This window comes from Gavialis gangeticus, unplaced genomic scaffold (assembly GCF_001723915.1).
Source record: "Gavialis gangeticus isolate Ggan-Ray unplaced genomic scaffold, GavGan_comp1, whole genome shotgun sequence".
Taxonomy (NCBI): domain Eukaryota; kingdom Metazoa; phylum Chordata; order Crocodylia; family Gavialidae; genus Gavialis; species Gavialis gangeticus.
Genome location: NW_017728981.1, coordinates 81,182 through 102,792, shown reverse-complemented (window position 1 = coordinate 102,792; position 21,611 = coordinate 81,182). Strand labels below are relative to the sequence as shown.

At 43.2% G+C, this 21,611-nt stretch overlaps 1 protein-coding gene across 2 annotated transcripts in view; it reads left to right on the top strand.

Moving 5' to 3' along the window:
- SCN8A (sodium voltage-gated channel alpha subunit 8) overlaps nt 1-21,611 on the top strand; it is an 85,691-nt gene that overhangs the window by 39,906 nt on the left and 24,174 nt on the right. For both annotated transcript variants that reach the window (XM_019511100.1, XM_019511107.1), the window contains exons 6-15: nt 2,511-2,732; nt 6,075-6,138; nt 7,497-7,638; nt 8,403-8,609; nt 9,393-9,680; nt 10,674-11,033; nt 15,129-15,264; nt 16,913-17,151; nt 18,315-18,488; nt 20,622-20,978. In XM_019511100.1, coding sequence (XP_019366645.1) covers nt 2,511-2,732; nt 6,075-6,138; nt 7,497-7,638; nt 8,403-8,609; nt 9,393-9,680; nt 10,674-11,033; nt 15,129-15,264; nt 16,913-17,151; nt 18,315-18,488; nt 20,622-20,978 — 2,189 coding nt within the window. The remainder of the gene's footprint in view (nt 1-2,510; nt 2,733-6,074; nt 6,139-7,496; nt 7,639-8,402; nt 8,610-9,392; nt 9,681-10,673; nt 11,034-15,128; nt 15,265-16,912; nt 17,152-18,314; nt 18,489-20,621; nt 20,979-21,611) is intronic.

Genomic DNA, 21,611 nt, shown 5'->3' with positions numbered 1-21,611 from the left:
TAAGCCAGGGGATGAGCATCATGCCTGGTCTGAGAACAATACAATGCATCTGAAAGTGCTCAAACCTAGCAGTAGATCAAGGGAGTAAGAAATTAATAAATGAGAACGTCTAATGACTCATTTAATGTCTTTTTATGATGATGAAGTAAAGGAGTAGGAATTAAATTAAAAAGGTAAGTTATTGGTCTGGCCAATTTTTAAAAAAAGAATGAAAAGAAAAGTAGCAACACTTTACTACGTATGTTTAAGGGTGGAGTGTCTCCTATCAGAATTTCAAGAGTTACTATCTGGGATGATCCATTTCTCTTGTTAAAGACTAGAGGAAGTGAAATCACCTTCATGATCTGGAAGAATATTTTGGAGGATAAATTTAGGGAGGTAGTTGAGGAGTTTCTGAGACATTTGAGGGGACCCAGAGAGCCTTCCTGTGAAACAATGGAAAGTCACATGCCATTGCTGCTGGTGGGGAATTATTCTAGATACACCCATGGCAAGATCTGGTGTGGTGCATCTGTTCCAGAGCAAGTGATAAGATGTGTTGCAAAGGGTGTTGACATCCATGTTGAGTAGTCATGGGGGAAGCTTACTGGCTTGGGCATGCTTTTTTTATCCAACTCGTAGTATGATGAGGAAGATGATGAGAAAAAGAAGACTGTTTTCCTTGCTGGTTAAAGATCAGAAATTAGAGGCAAGTAAAATTTTGCAGATTGAAAAAGGGTCTGATTTACTGATGCTGAAGAAGGAAGACAGCAGAACGAGGAGAATCACTCGGCATTTTAAAATCAACTGAAGTGTATGTTTTCACAAAGTGAATGATGGGAAAAGAAAGGCTAAGCAAGAGTTTCTAGTTGATCCAACCACTGAAAATGCTCAGAGGCTGCTTCCTTTTAATATTAGACCAGAAGAAACTGCCACGGCTTGCAAAGAGAGTGGTCAACAGCCTGCCTCCATGCATGTTCTGCCATGTGAGACCAGTGCCAGTCCTACCCAGTGGGCTTCACCATTGGCATTAGTAAAGCTCCTTTTATCTTGTGCCAGAAGAATCAGGCCTTATCTCTTTTTGTTTGTAATGAGCAGTTAGAGCAACTGTCCTTTGATTTTCAATCTAAGATCTAATGTTGGTGAGCACTTTTATGTTCTTTGTTGTGTCTCTCAGAAATGAGATGTGGAGCTTGTTGTGCGGGAGGGTGGTTACAAGTATTTTATCTTGGGTTCATTTTAATTGGATTTGTTTTGGTGGGAAGCATTGCTTCCCCTTTCTTAGTTACTAAGTAAAGATGCTAGTGGCTTTTATTTTAATCTGTTGAAGTTGTGGGGTCTGGCAGCTTGGTGGGAAAAAAACCTGTTCTATTTTGTAATCAGAGTAAAGTTGATTTGGGAGTTGCCAGAGGAGGGAGTGTCCCAGGGTTATTTTCTGGGCTAGCTATAACTATACTTAAAAATTCTGTCTGGGCCCCACATATAAGAAAACTCTTCTGCCTGCCTTCCCCCTCCCTCTCCAAACTATGAACTCAAGACAGTCCAACTGGATGTTAAATATGCTTGTTTTACTGGCTTAACCCTGTCTTCCTTCTGCATCTGATCCTGCACACCTTTCTCCCAGGTTAGACTAGGAGGAGTTAAATTGCATTCTTTGTCCATGCAAAATGTCCACTGAGTTCAAAGATGGTACCTGTGTGGAACAGACTGATTGGGAATACCGGCAGAGCTCTGTTTTGGACTTCTCTGTGCCTTGCTGTGTGCATGTACAGTCTATGCCCATGATGTCTGTTTATACACAGCCACTCTCTGTAGCTTTGGCACCTAGTTTATGAAGTGCCAAAAACATTTATTGTGGCGGGGAGGAAAAGGGGTTGGGGTGGGGGGCATGTTGATGCTTTGAATGAATGAAGTTCTCTTATACCAGATTGAAATGATAAAATCCCAGTCTCGGTGGAAAGTTGTACTGCTTTAACTAAAACTGGGATTTTAAAGCAAGTTAGTTAAACAGGTGGAACTTTGTGTGCAGTCTGATATCTTTTCAGCTTGGCTTGTTTCTGTTTAGCTCATACCATATAAATCTGGTTTAAACCCATATATGTATGTTCAATCAGGGTTTTTCACCAATTCATCTTTAATTTAACAGTTGTGTACAGATAAGTCCTACCATTTGTCCCATGGCCTCCTCAATATGCTGTATAGCTGTATTTTGAAGAGTGAACTTTTGGATTTTCATTGAATTTAAAATCTGGGTCTCATTTTTTCCTAGTTAATCACTGGAGTCAGTGGAAATCCTTTAGGCATTAATTTGGTTCTCTCAGAACCAAGGTATTTTGCCATAAACAATGAACTATAGAGAAAACCTGTATAGATGGCTACAGTGCTCCAGTTCTCACGGACCAGGCCATTCTCGAGCAGTAATCTTTTTGCTGCATGTTTTTAAATGGAATGTGCAACATATCTGATTTTTTTTTTTTTTTTTTTGAGCGATTATGATGTGGAATTGATTTCTAGCTCTGTTTTCTCTGCAGGCTTGAAGACCATTGTGGGTGCCCTAATTCAGTCTGTGAAGAAGTTATCTGATGTAATGATCTTGACAGTGTTTTGCCTAAGTGTCTTTGCTTTGATTGGACTGCAGCTGTTTATGGGCAATTTGAGGAACAAGTGTGTGATTTGGCCAATTAACCTCAATGAGACCTTCCTAGAAAATGGTTCCAGGGGGTTTGACTGGGAGGAATACACCAACAATAAGTGTAGGTATTTCTACAGCAATGCTCTCTAAAGACTTTCTTTTATACATGACTTATTGTTGTCCACATGTAATTCTAGGTGCCCAGCTTCCAATACCTTAAAGAGGGTTGGCTCAGAGAAGAGGGCACTTTTGGGAAATGAGGTCTTATTAAGATGTCTCAACTTGGGCATCCAAAATTACTAAACACTTTAAAAATAGTTGTCTCTGATCTTTCCAGCCTTGGGAATGAGGAGCCTAGAGTACCTGTTGCTCTCTGGGTAGTCAGTATAGAAAGGTGGACAACTGCAAATAGAAACTGTCTTGTTATAACATTGTGGGCAATTTATCATATCCAGAGAAATCAGGCAAAGCTAATCAGACTTGTAAAACACTCTTTGAGTTTTTAACCCTGCAGAATCCCAGTTAGCCATGTCCCACCCTTCACAGCATAGCCAAAGCACAACTCCACTTTAAACACACATAGGACTTGGAGTGGCTGGTGCATTCAGTTTATTAAATTTTGGTTCTGCAGCAAGGAGGCTCCAGGCATTAGAGCAGGGGACACAAGTGCTCTCTGTACCCCTCTGAGTTGTGCCTGCACTAAGCCTGGGCCCAACCCCTGCCTTTTTCATTGTATTTGTTTAGCATCCCCATGCACCTGCCACTCCTGACTCCAAAAGCCTTTTCTTTGTGTCAGTCAGAGTTGGCTTAAAAAGAATGCAAGTATTTGCAAAAGACTTATGCAGAAAAAACTTGATCGGCAGAGCTTGTCTGTTTGTAACCAGTAGGTCTCCTTCAAGTAGCTGTCTATATGCACATCCTCACTCTGGGTGCCCGTGTCACAAGTACTTAGACTCAGAGATTTTTTTTTGCCTCATCTACAGATGTATAATGGCCCTGTGTTTTCTTATACCTACCCCACACTGAAGGGATAAAAGATGGTGCATGCTTCCTGCTCCCCAATTTCCCTTACCTGTTTCAGTTTAGCTCTTGACTCATGCTAACTGCAGCTTATAGCCCTTTTGAAGCCCTCCCTTTGTGGAGCTTCTACCCTTCTATGCTTTTTCTATTGCTCCTGTCTGAACTCTGTTTCTTTTCTTGGGGCCATGACTCTTGCCCCAGAAGCTGGGAAGATTTTCAGGGCATTCAGGACTTAAGGCATTCTGTAGCCCAGATCATGCAAATTTCCCTTGAGGAAGTCAGTGAGGCTGCCCACAAGTTAATGGGTTTTTTGAAGCCTTCTGGCCCTGAGAGGGGCTGTGTGTGCTACATCCTGCACACTTCTCTCTGGTAGGGGCTGCTGCCAATGATGGCAAAGCCACTGAGATTACTGCAAAGAGAAGGACCCTAAATCCTTAGACCTTTGGATGAAACGCCTGTTCCTTCACATCAGAATTGCTGTTCAGAAGGCTCTCTTTGCCATGTACCACTTCTTCAGCTATAAGCATATTACCAATGCTGTGGACTCTTTACTGGCAGAATTGCAAGAAGTCTTCTTAGTCCTTGTATCCAAAGAACAATCAGGAACTAAGACTACACTTCACGTAGCTTTGGCTGCTACAGATATTCTCTCCTGGTTCACAGTCATAGCAATGGTCAGGAGGCAATCCTCCTGGTTAAAAGGGTCCAGTTCCCCTCTGCTAGATATTAAGGATAATACAATAAGTCCCCTCATACCTCAAGGAAAATGGATTCTAGAACAGTTACTTCCGTATTCCAAAGAAGAAAGGCAATTGCCATCCCATCTCAGACCTAATGAAGCTCAGTGTTTTCCTTTGCACATACTGGTTCAGATTCATACTAGCCACTGTCATACTCTACTTGCAAAGGGGGGATATGTTTTCATTTCTCCCTTCCCTGGAGTCAGATTATGCAGTACCTTTCAGTTGAAAAGCATCTCAGCAGTGGGCTCTTGTTGCCAAGAAGGCTAACAGCATACTAGGCTGCATTGGTAGCTGTGTTGCCAACTGGTCAAGGGAAGTGATTCTTCCCTTCTCTTCTGCACTGGTGAGGCCATATTTGGAGTCCTGTGTCCAGTTTTGGGCCCCCCACTACACAAAGGATGTGGACACACTGGAGAGAGTCAAGCGGAGGGCAGCGAAAATGGTTCAGGGGCTGGGGCACATGACTTACAAGGAGAGGCAGAGGGAACTGGGCTAGAAGACTGAGAGGGGATTTAGTAGCAGTCTTAAACTCCCTGAAGAAGGGTTCAAAAGAAGATGGAGCTGGACTGTTCTCAGTGGTAACAGATGACAGAGCAAGGAGCAATAGTCTCAAGTTGCAGCAAGGGAAGTTTAAGTTAGATATTAGGAAGAATTTTCTCACTAGAAGGATAGTAAAACACTGGAACAGGTTACCCATAGAGTGAGATCTCCATCCTTGGAGGTTTTTAAGACCCGGCTAAACAAAGCCTTGGCTGGGATGATCTAGTTGGGCTGGTCCTACTTTGAGCAGGGGGTTGGACTAGATGTGACCTCCTGAAGTCCCTTCCAACTCTCATTTTCTATGATTCTGTGAGGAATGGGAACTTCACAGAAGCCTTTATCCCCTCAGCATAGAGCAGTAGCCATGGAGCCATGACACACTCTACTGGCACTGTGAAGCCAAAATGCCTCCAAGCTCCAGTGTTTGTGGTATAGGCAGAAAAGGTTCTTTGGGTAAATCTGATATCTTTTATTAGACCAACTCAGTGCACTCTCACATGGTTCACAATTATTTTAATGGTTCATATGGTGTTGAGTATCTTGACTTCTGGTGTGGAGGTAGTCACCTGTGTGAACAGTGAATCCTAAGTGCTTATGGGTGTGCCTAGATACTCTTCAAACATAAGCAAAAGCTGGTTTTAGAATAACACCTGGGCATGATCCTGAGTCAAGAAAGGTGCTTGTGGACACTTAGTTTTGCTTAGTGAAGTGTGGAAGCTCAAGAGTCTGCCCATTTTTTGTCTCCACGTAGTTATCACTTGAGTCGAACCTGTGCTGGATGTTGTTACAGGCCTGATTCCTCACTGCCTTGTATCAACCTTTGCACCTACTTAAAGCAGGTGCAACATGGCATCCACTGGTGCAATTGATGTCATAAGATGAGTGGTATTGGGGAATCTAGCTCCAGGTCTTTGCAGCTTCCTTCCCCATTTGGGTATTAACCTGCTCCCATGTGCCAGCAGTGCATTTGTATTTCCATTTAAACTGTTGTGTTGGCTTACAGGGAGGTGTTCAAACTCAGGCCTGTTTAGCTCAGCTAAAATTATTTAAAGCAGAATAGTCCAGATTATGGTTTTATCAATGCTTCTGTAGTATTGCAAAATGCTCAGACCCATAACTGTGTGCATGGAAACACCTTTAAATCTTTTTTTCCCCCCTAGCAAATTTCTATACAATCCCTGGGGCCCTTGATCCTTTACTCTGTGGAAACAGCTCGGATGCAGGGTAAGTGTTGAGTTTTAGCCAAATTAAGAACATCTTTCATCAACAGTTTAATGATAGCAGAGGCTGAGGAGGTTGCCTGCAGCCCGTTCTCTTTGGTTGCTAGCTTCTGTCATACAGTCCCCATCTGCAATGGTATCTTTACTCTGCATACATTGTGCTTGATGCCAAGCAGCTGTACAGACCTGCTGCATTGCTGTGTTATACCTTAAAAGTAACTGTTTAAAAAATATATTCTTTTCTGCTTCACTTTGCACCACTTAAAATTAAGCAACTGATCTGTATGGAAAATTGCATTAAACAGGTTATTTCCCCTCAGCTTACTTGGAAAAGGACCAATCTTATCATAGTTAGGCTGGGATTTTTCAAAGGAGGCTATGTAAGGTAAGAGCACAACTCCTGTTAACCTCTTATTATTCCCTGTCGTTTAGGACTGTAGGTGCCTAAATAAGTCTAAAAATCTGGTCCTTTCGGTATTTTTAGAAATACTACCCTGTGTTCCTTTTTGCCTGTAGTCTCCTTTTGAAAATCCCAGCCCTAATCTTTAGTGCTCCCCTTTAATTAGATGAAGAGTAATTGATTTAAATATGGGTACAGATTACAGTATTCTCTAATATTTGTAAAAGAGTTCTGTTTACTAGAAAACAAAGGTGTTAATTATCCTTATGGTTAGAGATACTTTAAGGAGGAGCTGGATTAGTAAAAAGGGTAGGAACAGGAAGAAGAGTTTATATTATTGGTAAATTCAGCCACCTGCTTGTTGAACCCTTGGGTTATTCAGAAGGCCCGGGAGGCTCGGATGGCTGGGAACATTCTCTGAAATTGTCTCACCTCTAGATCACTGGTCATAGTCCAGCCTAGTCGCTGCTTACTGTTTTACTAATTCTGCATTGATCAGGAAATCAGTTGGCATTTCTCAGTCTGTATTCCAGTGAGCAAGTGCCTGTTTCAAATGACCTTGCCCTACCACAAGTGGCATTGCCTGCCTCCTGGATGCTGGTCTCTGCCACTGTGTTCTTCGCTAACTCATGGCCTGTTGACTTGCATAGAAAATCTTCCACTATCTCCAATAGGCTCACCCAGGTCATCCCTTGGGCTGAAGGAGTCAACTGCTAGGCCTTCCAGGCCCAGCCTCTTGCTGCGCTATCTTTGCCCTGTGGGCCACTGTTCCAGACTCTAGGGCTGTCAATGCACCTTTATTTACTTGGAAATAAGCCCACATGGAAATCAAAGTGTATATCAACTGCTGTGACCTGGTCCTGTGGAAGTCCCTATAGCCTCTAGGAACAAGTGACCTGGTAATTTGTCCTTATGGCTTTTTCAATATTGATGCCCTGAGACATCTTATATTTTTTCTGCAGTCAATGCCCGGAGGGTTACACATGCATGAAAGCAGGGCGGAATCCAAACTATGGCTACACAAGCTTTGACACTTTCAGCTGGGCTTTTCTGGCTTTATTTCGCCTTATGACTCAGGACTTTTGGGAAAACTTGTATCAATTAGTAAGTAAATGTATTGCTTCTCTGTTGTATGGCGGGGAGAGGTGGGGGGGAAATGGGAGCCAGGGGGAGGGGACTGTATTCTTGTTTATGGTATCCTAAATGAGTGCCCATAAGTACACTGTGTGACTTTAGAGGAGGTATGTTTTAAGGAGAGGAAAAATGGTAGCACCCTGGGCAGGATTCATCCTACAAAAGCAGTTCTTAAAGCTCTTAAAGCTTATAGCAGATTCTCTTGTGAATACTGAAAAAGTCTTGCTGTATGTTGCACACGGGACATGCACCTCAGCTTTGCTGACACTCTCTTGTAGCATAACAGAGGGCATCCAGGTGCTGTGGAGGGCACGGTGGTTCCATAATGTGTAAGAACAATTCAGACTTCTGTAGCAGTTTGCCATCTTGCTGAACCACCATCTGTTTGAAGGAGTTGGTGTTGCATTTCAAACTGTGCTTCTGACTCTCTTTAAACATGTCTTCTTCGGTCAGATTTGTAATGTTAAGTCCTGCCTGATATTGCATCAAGATTGCTTTTAAAGGGAGTAGGAAGAGACATTTCATTCCTTGCGCCTAAGTTGACTGGGAGTGCTGTGTCCTAATGCTTTATCATGGGACCTGCTAAGATGTTAGATAACCTGCTGTGCATACAGCACCGTATATTTTCTGTAGGACCATCCATGTCAGGAGGCCTAGGATCAGGTGCCCAGGTCCATGTTGTAGTCATTCTTCTGTGTCAAGGGATTTATTAGGAAATGGCGGTCTCTTTTCAGACATTGCGAGCAGCGGGAAAAACCTACATGATCTTCTTTGTCCTGGTGATCTTTGTGGGGTCGTTCTATCTAGTCAATCTGATCTTGGCTGTGGTAGCCATGGCTTATGAAGAGCAGAACCAGGCCACGCTGGAGGAAGCAGAGCAGAAAGAGGCAGAATTTAAGGCCATGTTGGAACAGCTGAAAAAGCAGCAAGAGGAAGCACAGGTTAGTGTTTTTGTTTTGTTTTTTAAGTTCATAATTTTTAACATATAGAGATTTCCCTTTCAGGTGCAGGGCACAGCCATATTACCATAAAATAGTCTTATACTGGATGATGTATCTGGGCATATCTCCTCTCTTTGGGATGGAAGCAGACCTTTCTACACTGTGTTCACATGCCTTGTCCTACTGGCCTTTTTTTTTTTTTAATTTTAAGGGCACTCAAGTAGCAGGGGCTGGGGCTTTTGTAGTCAGAAGAGTCTTTGTTGGATCTCTCCTGCACCCATGACATTCTAGATGTATGGCATGCTGGTAATGGTCAAGTCCTTAGGTAACTGCTGGTTTATTATATTAGCTTTGTAGTCTTAAAGCACCTTTTATCAAAGCCTCTCAAGGTCTCTGGTTAAGCCTGGTAACTCCCATGCGAAACAGGTAAGCCTCACTTTACCCACCTCACAGAGATTGAGTTGAGGGGCAAAGAGGTGAAGTTTCTTGCTCAAAGCTTAGTGAGCCAAGGGTAGTCTGCAGACCCACAAGTCCCTGGTAACTCCTCCAAGAAGAGAACATAGCACCTAGGAGCACTGCCCCTTGGTTTTGTTCTATGCCTATTAGACCACGTTCCTTCCCAGAGCAGAAAGTAGAGGCCAGGGTCCTTGGTCAGCCTCCTGCAGCGGCGGCTCTGCCCCTGCCTGTGAGACGGATACTGTTTTGCCCCAACCCCTTTTCCTACCTCTCTGAGGTCTGTGGAGAGTTAATTCAACTGATTCATAGTACTTCTCTCTCCCTCAGGCTGCAGCCATGGTCACTTCAGCAGGGACAGTGTCTGAAGATGCTGTGGAGGATGATGGTGGGGGCAGGGTGTCTCGAAGCTCCTCTGAGATTTCCAAGCTCAGTTCTAAGAGCGCCAAGGAGCGGCGGAACCGGAGGAAGAAGCGAAAGGACAAAGAGCTGTCAGAAGGTGACGAAAAGTGCGACAACGAGAAAGTGTTCAAGTCTGAATCAGAGGATGGTATGAGGAGAAAGGCCTTCAGGCTGCCAGATAACAGGCTGGGAAGGAAATTTTCCATCATGAACCAGGTATCATTCTTTGCTGTTATAAAGGATCGTTCATTTCCACTCAGGACAATTTCCTGTTTTGAGGCCTGGTTCAGTGCACATGGCATATCAAGGAGATCAGTCCATTGACTTTGGTTGACATTGGATCAAGTGGATGCTTGGGTCCAGTCCTGTAGATGAAGGAGCGTAAATTGGAAGAAGCACTGAAGTCGGTAGATTTACCCAGGTGACTTCAGTTAAAAGTCAGGAGCATAAGTTGTTAGGCCTTTTGAAAACTGTACCCAGCTTGCTAAGGTTATATAGTTTTCTTAGAGTTTTATTTTCAGCTGAAGGTGATGGAGTGAAGGAGTTCAGGATTGAAGTCTTGTCCTAGAGCCCAGCAAGAAAGCAACAGCTAGGGGTGCTTGTTGCCACAGTGCCCTGCAGATGTGGGCTCACCTTGTTTTGAAGGAGCCCTTCTAGAGGCAAAAAGAGAGCGCAGTCCCTGTGCCTCTCTTTTGAGCCTGTTCCCCGGGGTTACTTGTGTCTGTGCTGTAACTACATAGAGACCAAAAACAGGATGAAAGCCTCACTGGGCAGGCATGGAAGACCAATCAGTTCCTGCCTCAGAAAACTTTCTGTAGTGTGCTGGCTCAGAGGAGTTTTCTGGCGAAGTGAAAATGGTCTTGGCTTTTACCAGCAAGAGAGTGCTTTTGACAAGGGAGCCGTAACCAGTTCTGAAACAGAAAAGAGATTCTCTGCTGTTAGTAAATTGCATCTGCTGGCATGACCGAGTTGTGTGAGGGATGATTTCATTCATGCTCCTGGTTGATCTACCCATGCTAACAAAACTTTTTGGGGAGTGACTAAGCTTAAGTAATAGTGCTTCCTACAATGCAGATAAACGTCCCCTTGCAAATGGCATGAACCCCGCTGCAACAGACAAGTGCTTGCACTGAATTATGACATCCTTTGATCTTGTTCTGTTTGTGTCTGTACCATTTGCACTATTTTTCTTTCTCTTCCCCCTGACAGTCCCTCCTCAGCATTCCTGGCTCCCCTTTCCTTTCCCGGCACAACAGCAAGAGCAGCATCTTCAGCTACAAGGGGCGCTTCCGTGACCCAGGCTCAGAGAATGAGTTTGCTGATGATGAGCACAGCACGGTGGAGGAGAGCGAAGGCAGGAGAGACTCCCTTTTCATCCCTATCCGTGGTCGGGATCGGAGAAGCAGCTACAGTGGCTACAGTGGCTACAGCCAGGGCAGCCGGTCCTCACGAATCTTCCCAAACCTTCGTCGGAATGTGAAAAGGAACAGCACGGTTGATTGCAACGGCGTGGTGTCTCTCATCGGCGGCCCCACGTCCAATGTGCCTGGGGGCCGCCTTCTGCCTGAGGTGAAAATAGATAAGGCAGCTACTGATGACAGTGTAAGGAAGTCAATGAGCACAAAGTCTAGGCATGGTGATCCGCCCTCTTCTGCTTCCCTGTATGCTGGTCTCCAAGCCAAATGGACACCCTGATGGAATGAAAATTGGTTTGTCTAACCGCAGACAGCATAGTCTGTACCAGATTAAAAACTACCATGCTTCAGTTTCCCTCTTTTCCTTCTTAAATTAACCTACTGACCTACATCCTTCTCCTGGCTTCCTGGGAAAAAAGGCTTGGAATTGAGCTTTTAACTAAGGGAATAATAAAAAGAGGCCTGCCATTTTTCAGGGTTGACTCCTCAGTAGGATGGGGCATTGGAAAAACAGATCAGGCTTTACTGGAAGTTTTTCCCATGGCTAAGGAATAGTGCTGGGGAATTTAAAGGGTATAGATAAGAAAGGAGAAATTTTTAAAACTCAACTAACCATGAAGAAATCTTTATGGAGAGAAAATTTAAATAAAAAAAAATTAAAGACGAGACAAAGTTATGTTCTAAGACACTGATCCTGCCATTGCTTCTCCCTGGGGCAAATTCTTTGGTCCTTACCAGATTAAGTTAATGGCATGCCACTTGCCATAAGTACTCAGCTTCTAGGCTTCACCCTCCTACATGGATCAGCTTGCAGGATTGGGGCCTAAAAAGTGGAGGAAGGAGAAAGTGAAATTTCAAACAAAGGAGAGAGTCAGGGAGTAAGACAGACCTCTGGGGAGAAACAGGACTTAAGAGAAATGAGGAAAGCAGCTTCAGGCAGGGCACTGTCAAGAAATGTAGGTCCAAAGTCTAGGTTTTGTATATGTATATTTGCAAAACCTAGTATAAATGAAATGTTTTCATGGAACTGAGAAGTTTCTATAAAAACAGTTTCATTTTGGGTCTTAACCTGTCAGCATGGCAAGAGTGCATGAATAACAAGACGTGAAACTGAGTGTTAACATGAGGAAACCCTTACACGTCTAGTTTCACTGTCCAAGCTGAATGAAATGCAGAAAAAGAAACTATCAGTTTAGGTAGTTGGAAAATATTTTTTTTAATCCTTCTGTTTTAATCATCTCACCCTTTGTGTGCATGTCCTATAGCGTTTAACAGAGGCAGCCTACCGATATAATTTTTAAATCACGTTATGAAACTCTAGGTCTGGAGTATAATTCTTTCCAAGACTTAATCCTGTAATCGAATCTCTGCACGTGGCCATTTGCAGACAAGTACACTAGTCCTTTGCAGAATCAGGCTCTTCAGTTCCGTAGGCTGCTTAGAGGAATATCTGTGGAGTTTCATCTCTGTTAAGTCCTATAGGATTTTTTCCACAGGGGAAAACTTAACATAATGTAGGATTTTTTTTGCATCATAATTTTAATATCTTTATTTTCTCTTGACAGTAACCTTTTAAAACAAGAGGGGTGAATGAATGGGGGGGGTCAGAGAATTCATTCTTAAAAATCTCAGCAGGACAAATGAGGAAGTAGACAATCTACTTGGAGTTGATTTGGGAGCTTAGATAAGATAAAAATACAGAGTCACTTATGACCTGTCTAAAACCATAGTTTCCAGAATGGCTCTGGATACTGTCTCAAAATTCCAAGCAGTTTTTTTTAATTGTTTAATTCTTGCAACCTAAATTAATACCTGCTAACCCCTGACTCTTCCCTGAGACTTTACTGGCCTTTCTTTAGTTGTTAAGTTTCAGTTACTGCCGCCTGCTCCAGTTAGCATGTTAGTAAAATGTGTTTTTTCAAGATTTAGTTCTCTTTCTAACACAGCATGGAAATGATAGAAACTGTAATCTGCATGATGCATGCATGAGAGAGACGGTATTATGCAATACTGGGTATGCTGGTTGGAGGTTCTTTTTGGTAACCTACTATCACCAGAGTTAAACAATGCAGCTACTGGTTAACCTCATGACAGCTGAGGAACTGTTGAGTTGACGGATACTTCAGTTACTCATAGAGTATGTATCTTGTATCCTTGGGAAAGGAGAAACAAAGGTCTTTTGTGGGAAGTGTGTACTGTGCATCAGTCACCAACAGCAAACTCCTTTCTTGAGTTCAAGACAGTGATCCATTAGCAGCGCACAATGTTTCAGAGTTTTGGACTGGGTCCCACTTAAGTCAGGGACAGTACACTTGGACTGGGATTTTTCAAGGGGCTTGAAAGAAGAGAAGAACTCCTTTAGACTCCCTGGAAAAGCCTTGCCCCACTGGTTACCCAGGGGACAGGATTGGCCCTTTACTAGTGTGATGCATGGCAAATAATTACAGCTGTCCTGTTTAGCAAAATCCAGATTTCTCTCTGGACTCAAATGAGCATTGAGAGCACAGGGCACCAGGCAGTATTAGATCATTGCACTGCTGTATGTCTTGAAGTGTTGTCAGCTCCATTGTTCTCAGTGGGCCCCTGTGGGGAAGTGTCTGTTATCTATGAGGAATGCTCAGTGCTGAGCTCTTGTGACCCCAGTTTTCAGATGTAGGTTTTGAAACAGAGCAGCCGAATCCTGTGTTCAGGAGCAGATCATTAATCCCTACTCTTCCAAATTCAAGTAGCTCAAATGGGGCTGTTTTGAAGCCTCATGTTCTCATCTGGAGGGTTGTAAATTGATTGGTTGGAAAGCTCTGAATGTATAAAGACATTCATTCATTCTCTCAAGGGAAAACTCCCAGGAATGATTTAACCCCGGTTGTTTCCAGGTTATTTTGCTCTTGGAGCGGCCATTTTTGCTCTTAGAATAAAATCCTGAACATCTGCACACTTGTGGTTTCTCCAGGGAGCAGCAACTCTCCCAGGAGAAACTGTCTGTACGTGGCCTAGGTAATTCACCTGCTACCTCTTGGATCTGTTCAATGACTTTCCATTTTACATCTGATGCATGGGCTTCTAATATGGCATAGGTCAAGCTGTTAAGCATGTAAGAGCCAAACTTTTTAAAAGGTCTAGTCCTGCTTACATGTGCAGTTGCAAAGTTACATAGGCGTACAGGGTCAAGTGATTACTAAATGCAAGATGCAGGTTCATGACTGCAAATGCATTTGTGAATATAGGCCATCCCCTTGATTATTGATGTTTTATTTTCAAATTACTGTCATCTTTTATTTGGTTTCCAGTAGATAGATGAATATATGAAATACTGCCTGTGCTTTCTTCTGCTTTAACAGAAGAATAGAGTTTGCCTGCTTTGCGCCTATGTTAAATTTACAGAAAAGTTTGTGCAAGCATTCTTTAAAATGTAGGGTCTTTCCTTTCTCTAAGGTTGCAAATTGCTGATACCAGTGTAAAAATAAAGTGTTTGTTTCTGCTCTGTCCCCTGCTTATGAAAATTAAGGGAGTGAAATGTCTAAGGGGAACAAAAATGAGTATAAGTGGACAATATGAATTCAGGAGAAACTAATCTCCTTGTGGCCTCTCCTCCACCAGCTGCACTGCAGCAGATCTCTCTTCTGTTAGGGCTGGTTTGTATTAGGAATTTCTCTATAGCGATGGAAGCTAAGATTAACCAGGGCAGGGTGCCACTCTACTAGGACAATTGCATGAAGCCATTTCCAGCCTTAAAGACCATGAAATCTAAACAGACCAGACAGACAAAAGGTGGGAGAAAGGATGGACTGTTTTTAAGTGTCTTGCCAAAATGCACAAGGGGTCTGTGTCAGCTGGGCTCTTGTGTCCCAGTCATCACATTACACACAAGGGCAGCCTGCTTGAGGAGTAAAATACTGTGCAAATAGAGCAGCAGGGTGCCAACCTACTGATGGATTTTAGAACATCTTTCAGCTTGTCTTAAATAGACACGTATTCTGCGTGAAGAACACACAGGAAATCCTCCACACTTCTCCTTGAGATCTCAACTTCCAGTAACCTGATTTATGTTTTTAACTAGCAAACTCTATTGCTGCAGCCCAGTAACGCTATCTCAGGTATCTTGATCTTGAAGAGGTACAGGGATTTTGGTAAAACAACAAAACCTGACCTGTTTTTTTTCTCTTGGTTGCATGTGGCATCTCTAACCTGACAGCATATAAAGTGGCAAAAAAACCAGAGGTCTATGCTAATCGGTGTGTGAATTTTGCAGGGAACTACTGAAGTGGCAATCAAAAAGAAACCTACTGGGTCTCTCCTGGTCTCAGTGGATCAGCTGAATGCTTCCTTTGGAAGAAAGGATCGAACCAACAGTATAATGACTGTTGTGACCAATACCCTTGTAGAAGGTGTGTTACAGTGCTATGTAATTCTTTTTTTGGCGGGGGGGAATGAGGGGGGGGTACAACTGTCCCCTTGTGGCAAGCTTTGAAATGATTAAAAACCTACAGTTCTAACACTGTATTAGCAGAGTGTAGCCCTGTGTTAGGTGGTGGGTTTGATCCCTGCTGTCCCTACAAGCAGTTTGCCTGGAGACTGTTGTGCAACAGTGGTTACATTACTGCAATGGTGCGATAATTAGAGAGGGTTGTTTGGAAGGCTTATGTGAATGCTTGTTTGTTTTCACCCCTTACCCACAGAAGCTTGGCTCAGTCTTGTGACCTAGATCCTGAGTTTGGGCTTTCATTATAAACCCATGATTTAAAGTCAGGGACCCATGAGTGTTTTATACAGCTGTGTTAATTGCTCTGGGGGGACAAAGTAGCACACAGCTGTCACCATGTAACTGTGGGTACCTCACAATAAGGAGGTGAGTAACAGCTGGGACCCAGGCAGGGAACTGGCCAACACAACAGCTTGTCAGTAGTCACGGAAAAGGTGAGTTTGAACCGTGGTAAGCAAAGCAAAGAATTGACAGCAGCCAGGGGGTTTGCTAGTCCAAAATGAGGGGTACAAACAGATGTTTCTATTGTGTTGATGCAAAGGCACCAAAATGGTGCAGGGCTGTCCCCTTAGAAAAATGTACATCCCGTGCAATTTGTTTGCACCTAAATCTGTGGCTCTCTGTATACATGCACTGTGTATATTTATTAGGCTTTATTTTACTTGCTTGAGCATCCAAACTACACAGGTAGGGAGATAAAAGCAGCTAGAGAGTCATAAGGTTCCAGTAACAATACGCAGAAGGGAAATTAGAGGTGTTGATAGAAAACCTGGTCATGTAGGTGTTTCTGCTTGCGCAGGAAATGGGGAGAGCCTCCTTTGCCTACAGCCCAGTGATAAAGACAGACCTGAACCACACTGAATCTCAGCTCTCAGAAGAGAAAACAATTTCTATACGATACGAAAAACAGCAGATGGAGATGTGGAGAGAACCTTTATTTCCAAATATTCTGCGGGAGACTAGTCGTATGAGGCTGTTGTTCTCAGATTCTTACTGGCTCATGTAATGCAATTATATGAGAACTAAATATACTTGAAAACAGAGCATGGTTTCTTTGCTGCTTCCCTCCTGCACAAACTCCCACGGGCTCCAGTGCACAGTTCCTTTTTTTTTTTTTTCCCAAACTTTCAAAAAACCAAGGCAACCATATTCTTAGCAACCAGCATACCAACTGCAAAGGAAGAAATCCATCAAATGTTTCCTCCCTTCCCCCCCCACATAAAAAATAAGAAAGCTAGCATCATAATGGATAGGGCAGTCCAGATGAGGTAACTGGAGGGCAAAAAAGGGACAAAAACTGCAGAAGTCATCAAGAAAAAAGATTAATGCTTTAAATAAAACCATAGTAGGCATGGATATAGTTTTCAGTAAATGGACACACAGCAAAGAGAGCCTTCACTGTAAGGGCTTAAAGGGAAGCATAAACAGAAAGACATGGAAAGGGGTGCAGGTGTTGCAGTAATGCTGGACCCATGCTAACACATAAAGACAGATCCCACAGAACTGGGAAGACAAGGCTCAACTATTTTTACTATTTTGTTTTATGACTGCAGAGTTGGAAGAGTCCCAGAGGAAGTGCCCCCCTTGCTGGTACAAATTTGCCAACACCTTCCTGATCTGGGAATGCCACCCACACTGGATCAAGTTGAAGGAGATAGTGAACTTGATTGTCATGGATCCTTTTGTTGACCTGGCCATCACCATCTGTATTGTGCTGAACACTTTGTTCATGGCAATGGAGCACCATCCCATGACCCCTCAGTTTGAACATGTGCTGTCCGTAGGAAATCTGGTAAGAGGGCTTTGGTAGAGCATCCCCAATATTGTCAGGGGGGTTGAAAAACTCTGGGGACATTGTTTAATGGTGCCTGGCAGATCCATTTTTAAGGGCAAATGAGCAATCTTAATGATACCATATCGTCCTCTTGTGCATCAATTCTTGCAAATACTTTGAGAAGGTCTGTGTGTGTGTTCTCATGCATCCCTGCCTTCATCGGCTGTTACACGTGTTTATGTGAGGTCTGGCATTAGTAGCAGTCCCTCCATCCTGGCTTAAGTGGATGTAAAAGTCCATCTCTGGTGTGTGGACAGGGTGTATAGGGTTTGTTTGCTGAAAGTGCTGCTGCCAGGGAATCCCCACTTTACAGTGAGGGAGAGGCCCAAGAGTGGAGCCATAAATTGTCTCTGCTGTGATAAACATGCTTCAACCCATGCCTCCTAATCCATGAGTACACCCACCTTTTTTAAGTTGATTCATTTGTGTAGACATATGAAGGGGTGAAGATTTCCTTTTTCCAGTGTGGGAAGGGGAAGACACTGGTAGGTACTATCCATAAACTTTTATTTGCTCCAGAGCATCAGTTTCCACCTCTCCAGGTGCGTTTGTCTTTGTTAGTCTGTCTCTTCGTACAGCAGGGCTGTGATGGGCACACCCAGTTGGTGGAAACTAGTCAGTAAACCACCCAGGACAGGTCTTGCATTGCAATGTATCTTTAATTAGCTTGGGAAAAGAGGCTGTTGTTTGCTATAAATGGATACTGGGATTCATCTCTTTGCTGCTTCCCTGAGGACCAGAAGTCCATGAGGAGGGAACTTCCTTCGGTAGCAAACAGCATTAGTAGATTTGCAGCAGTAGCATAGATGACACATCTTCCAGGTTAAGTGACTTAGCAGTAGTGGCCTTTCCAGGAAGATGAGGAGGGAACAATGGAGTGGCAGGGTAGCTCCTGTAGTCATGCACGCCAGGGGTGGGGATGGAGAGGAGAAAGTATTCATATAGGCAAGTCCCATATCATTGCATAGACCACCACAGAACTGATTCAAAAAAAGATTGCAGGACATCTGGTTGTAGCTCACTGTTAACTTCTCTTGGATGTTTGCATGATGACACCTGAAACTAGACTGAAGTGCATCTTTGTGTGTGCACTTTCTTTTTGTGTCTCCTTTTCACTCCAGGTTTTCACTGGAATTTTCACAGCAGAGATGTTCCTGAAGCTCATAGCCATGGATCCCTACTATTATTTTCAAGAAGGTTGGAACATTTTTGACGGATTTATTGTCTCCCTCAGTTTAATGGAACTGGGTCTACAAGACGTGGAGGGGCTTTCAGTGCTGCGATCTTTCCGATTGGTATTCCATATTTCTCCCATTTCTTTTTGAAGTTTCCTATCTTGCAGCTACTAGAAAACCTTTTACATAAGTTAATTTAAGAAAAATCCTCAGTTCTATTCTTGGAAGGGAACTGGAGCAGAGTGGTGGGGGAAGGCAAATCTTGTGTTTGTGGTCTTTTGAAAAGGAAAGAAAATTGTTTCTTAAAATCAGCTAATTCTTATAAGTAAATACTACTCCCTTCCAAAACTAGTCCTTTCAATACCTATTTTTCCTCCTAAATAACAAATTTAAAGTTTCTTTAAAATATCAAATCAACCAAATTGAGTGGTAATTCACTGCACCCTTTGTTAAAGCAGAGAGAGAAAAAAGCTGCTTTCATTTGCTCAGTGAAAAACCTAGGCAAAAAACCCCTCTGAAACGACAGACTTAAAAAATATGAAGATGCCCTATTTCAGACTGAAACCTGCAAAGAGGGGTATTTGTGTTGGCTAAGAATAGAATTGGTAACCGGGCTTCTGTTTTCATGTTTTAATTTATACTCATTTTCATTGTTTATTTCTGGCAATTTTGGTGCCTTGTTACTCTCTGGAAAATGGCAGAGGGTATTTTGGGTTGTTACATCTGATCAGAAATAGTCTGTTTTTCTTAGCACTGAAACTAGCTCAATTTTTGAAATATTATTAATGATTTGTGAGCTACTCTTTGGTTTAGTACCAGCACATGTATGACCCTGAGTATAATCTTTCTGTCTCTCCCACATGCATGCCCAATCACCTGGCCTCTGCACAGGGCCAAAGCATGAGCAGGGAGTGGACAGGCTGTCAAGTGCAAAGACCATGCTGTTAGTAGAATTAAAAAATCTGTTTCTTTTGTCTTTGGGCTGGGCTCCTCCCAGCATTTCCTTTTAGGTTCCAAAGGCCTGGGGAGTGCTTGGTTGATTTGCAATGTAAATCTTAACCTGCATTACCAAATTCCCTTTTTTGTGTTGCTTGAGCTTTGTAAATGCACTCAGTTTTGCATACAGGGTAGAAAAGATCCTGTCCTGAGGCCAGGGGACTAAGTCAGATGCAGTGTGTGCAAAGCAATCCTCAGATGGCATTGAAGTCAGTGGGAACTGGAAGGCATTTGTTTTCTTCCAGGATTTCACTTTGGAAGTGTATAGACCTCTCCAGAATGAAGGCCCAATTGTGCTTGCCAGTCAGGGAGTTCTGTTTTTGGCTTAGATGGGAATGAGGTTGGATTTTTATATTTCGGTGGTGCTGTTTCAGGGCAGGTTTCAAGTTCCCTGTGCATGGTTCCCTGTTGAAGCTGATGAGAGCTCCCCATTTAATTGATAGCAGCCCCATACTGTCTCTTTTTTCCATTTTTTTTTTTCCTTTTGAGTCAGGTTTTTTTGTTTGTTTTGTTTTTTGGGTTTTTTAACATTTTCCCTTTTCCAACTCTATTTACATCATTCTGCAAAGGGACTGAGAAGGGACATGTATTGAATCCACTCACTTGCAGGTTGTGCTCCTTATCAGGAGGAGCTATTGATTCAGAGATCACAGCTTGGCAGCAAAATGAAACAAAAAGCCCATCCTTACCTCGCCTGTAGGCTTTGTTCAGAGATGGTCTGCGTTATTCACAAAATCAGACCACAAAGAATCCTTTTCTGCAGGTCACTGATACAAGAGAAAAACAAGGCAATGGGCAGTTTAAGGTCTGATGTTTCTGCAGTGCTGGCACCAATAATGTGCAGCAGTTGCACTGAATGTTGGGAATGCTCAGAGTTTCTGAAAATTCGGCTTTGACAACTATTAATCTTTTGTGGCATGTGAGCTGGGGATGATTTCCTCACTTTTGTCAGAAGACGCCAGCTGCTTTTTCTTTTTTCTTTTTTAAACGTGAGCTGAATCTGGGGATGTATGGATGATTACATCTATGGTTTATTTAGTACACAAGGTGCAAGTGTACCCTGACTTCTGAGTTGAGTACAAAACACAAAAAATCTGATCACCTTCCACTGCAGTGGGTGCTAGTGGCAGAGGTTTTGGGCTCAGCTCCCCTTAGAGCATAGGACTTATCACCTCATTGATTTCTCCTGCATGTACCTATTTTTTTAAAAAGAAGAATTAAGTGTTATTTGTCTCTGTTTCTGTTTTCTTTTTATAGCTGAGGGTCTTCAAGTTGGCAAAATCCTGGCCCACGTTGAACATGCTGATAAAAATTATTGGAAACTCAGTGGGTGCCTTGGGGAACTTGACCTTGGTGCTAGCCATCATTGTTTTCATCTTTGCTGTGGTGGGCATGCAACTTTTTGGCAAGAGCTACAAGGAGTGTGTCTGTAAGATCAGCCCAGACTGTGAGCTGCCCCGCTGGCACATGCACGATTTCTTCCACTCCTTCCTAATCGTCTTCCGTGTGTTGTGTGGGGAGTGGATCGAGACTATGTGGGATTGTATGGAAGTGGCAGGACAGGCCATGTGCTTGATTGTCTTCATGATGGTCATGGTCATCGGGAATTTAGTGGTCAGTAAACGTTTTACTGATTGTCTTTATTGGTTGCTCCTGGGTGGGGAGGCAGGGGTGAAAGCCCAGGACCAGGAATGGTTGCTTATAGGATCTCTTCCAGGCCTTACCAATAGGTGCCCCATGGCATTTGGGCCCTGTGTGAATAAATCCCATTGACTTTGTGCTGTCAAAGTGAAGCATGTACTTAAATATATTGCTGGATTGAGGCCTTATTGACTGTGCATCATGAAAGCATCCAGGCACTATACAGTAAAGAGCTAGAGGTACAAATTTGTCAAAGGGGGCTGACTCTCACATGGCCTGATAGGATAAAAGATTCCAGCAGGAACCAAATTAATCCTCAAATCTGTACAAAATGAGAGAGGAGGAAACAAAGAAATGGCCCTTAAAGCCTTTAAGCCAAGGCTGGTAATTCCTTTCCAGCAACTGCTCTGTAGTTCAGTCTCAAGCTTCTAGGAACTGAAGGGTGAAATTGCATGGTTTTCTGTGCAGAAGGTCAAACTAGAGGATCACAATCATCCCTTCTGGCCTTGAAGGCTCTGAGCCATCTAAGCTCAAAGATCTAGAAGAAACCAATGGGCTCAGTAATCATGTGCTGCAAGCAGCCTTAACGGCCTGCCGTGGCAAGAC